The 229-nt window shown below is 48.5% G+C and overlaps 1 protein-coding gene across 1 annotated transcript in view; it reads right to left on the bottom strand.

Annotated features, from left to right (window-relative positions):
- The window catches only part of LOC119585330 (roundabout homolog 1-like), a 189,296-nt gene that overhangs the window by 61,222 nt on the left and 127,845 nt on the right, over positions 1–229 (bottom strand). Inside the window, exon 10 of the mRNA XM_037934003.1 lies at positions 6–132. Within this exon, the coding sequence (XP_037789931.1) occupies positions 6–132 (127 nt within the window). The remainder of the gene's footprint in view (positions 1–5; positions 133–229) is intronic.

The following is a 229-nucleotide window of genomic DNA, read 5'->3' as shown; positions in this document are numbered from 1 at the left end:
CGAGTAAGAAGATGGAGGGGAGGTGTATGTTGGAGGAGACTCGACCTGGGGAGACAGATGGAGGGCGTGGAGGGAGCGGCGCGGGCGGTAGTGCACGTAGACGCCCTCGAACTTGGAGTTTTCGCCAGTCACCTGAAGGAGAGAAAGGAGATCGAAGATTTAGTTGGATTTTGCACACACACTTCGCATTTATCAATAAAATACATAAGTTCATTCTTAAAAAAAAGAA

This window comes from Penaeus monodon, chromosome 19 (genome assembly GCF_015228065.2).
Source record: "Penaeus monodon isolate SGIC_2016 chromosome 19, NSTDA_Pmon_1, whole genome shotgun sequence".
Classification (NCBI taxonomy): domain Eukaryota; kingdom Metazoa; phylum Arthropoda; class Malacostraca; order Decapoda; family Penaeidae; genus Penaeus; species Penaeus monodon.
Note: the sequence above shows the minus strand (reverse complement) of the source record. Positions and strands in the feature narration are given on the sequence as shown.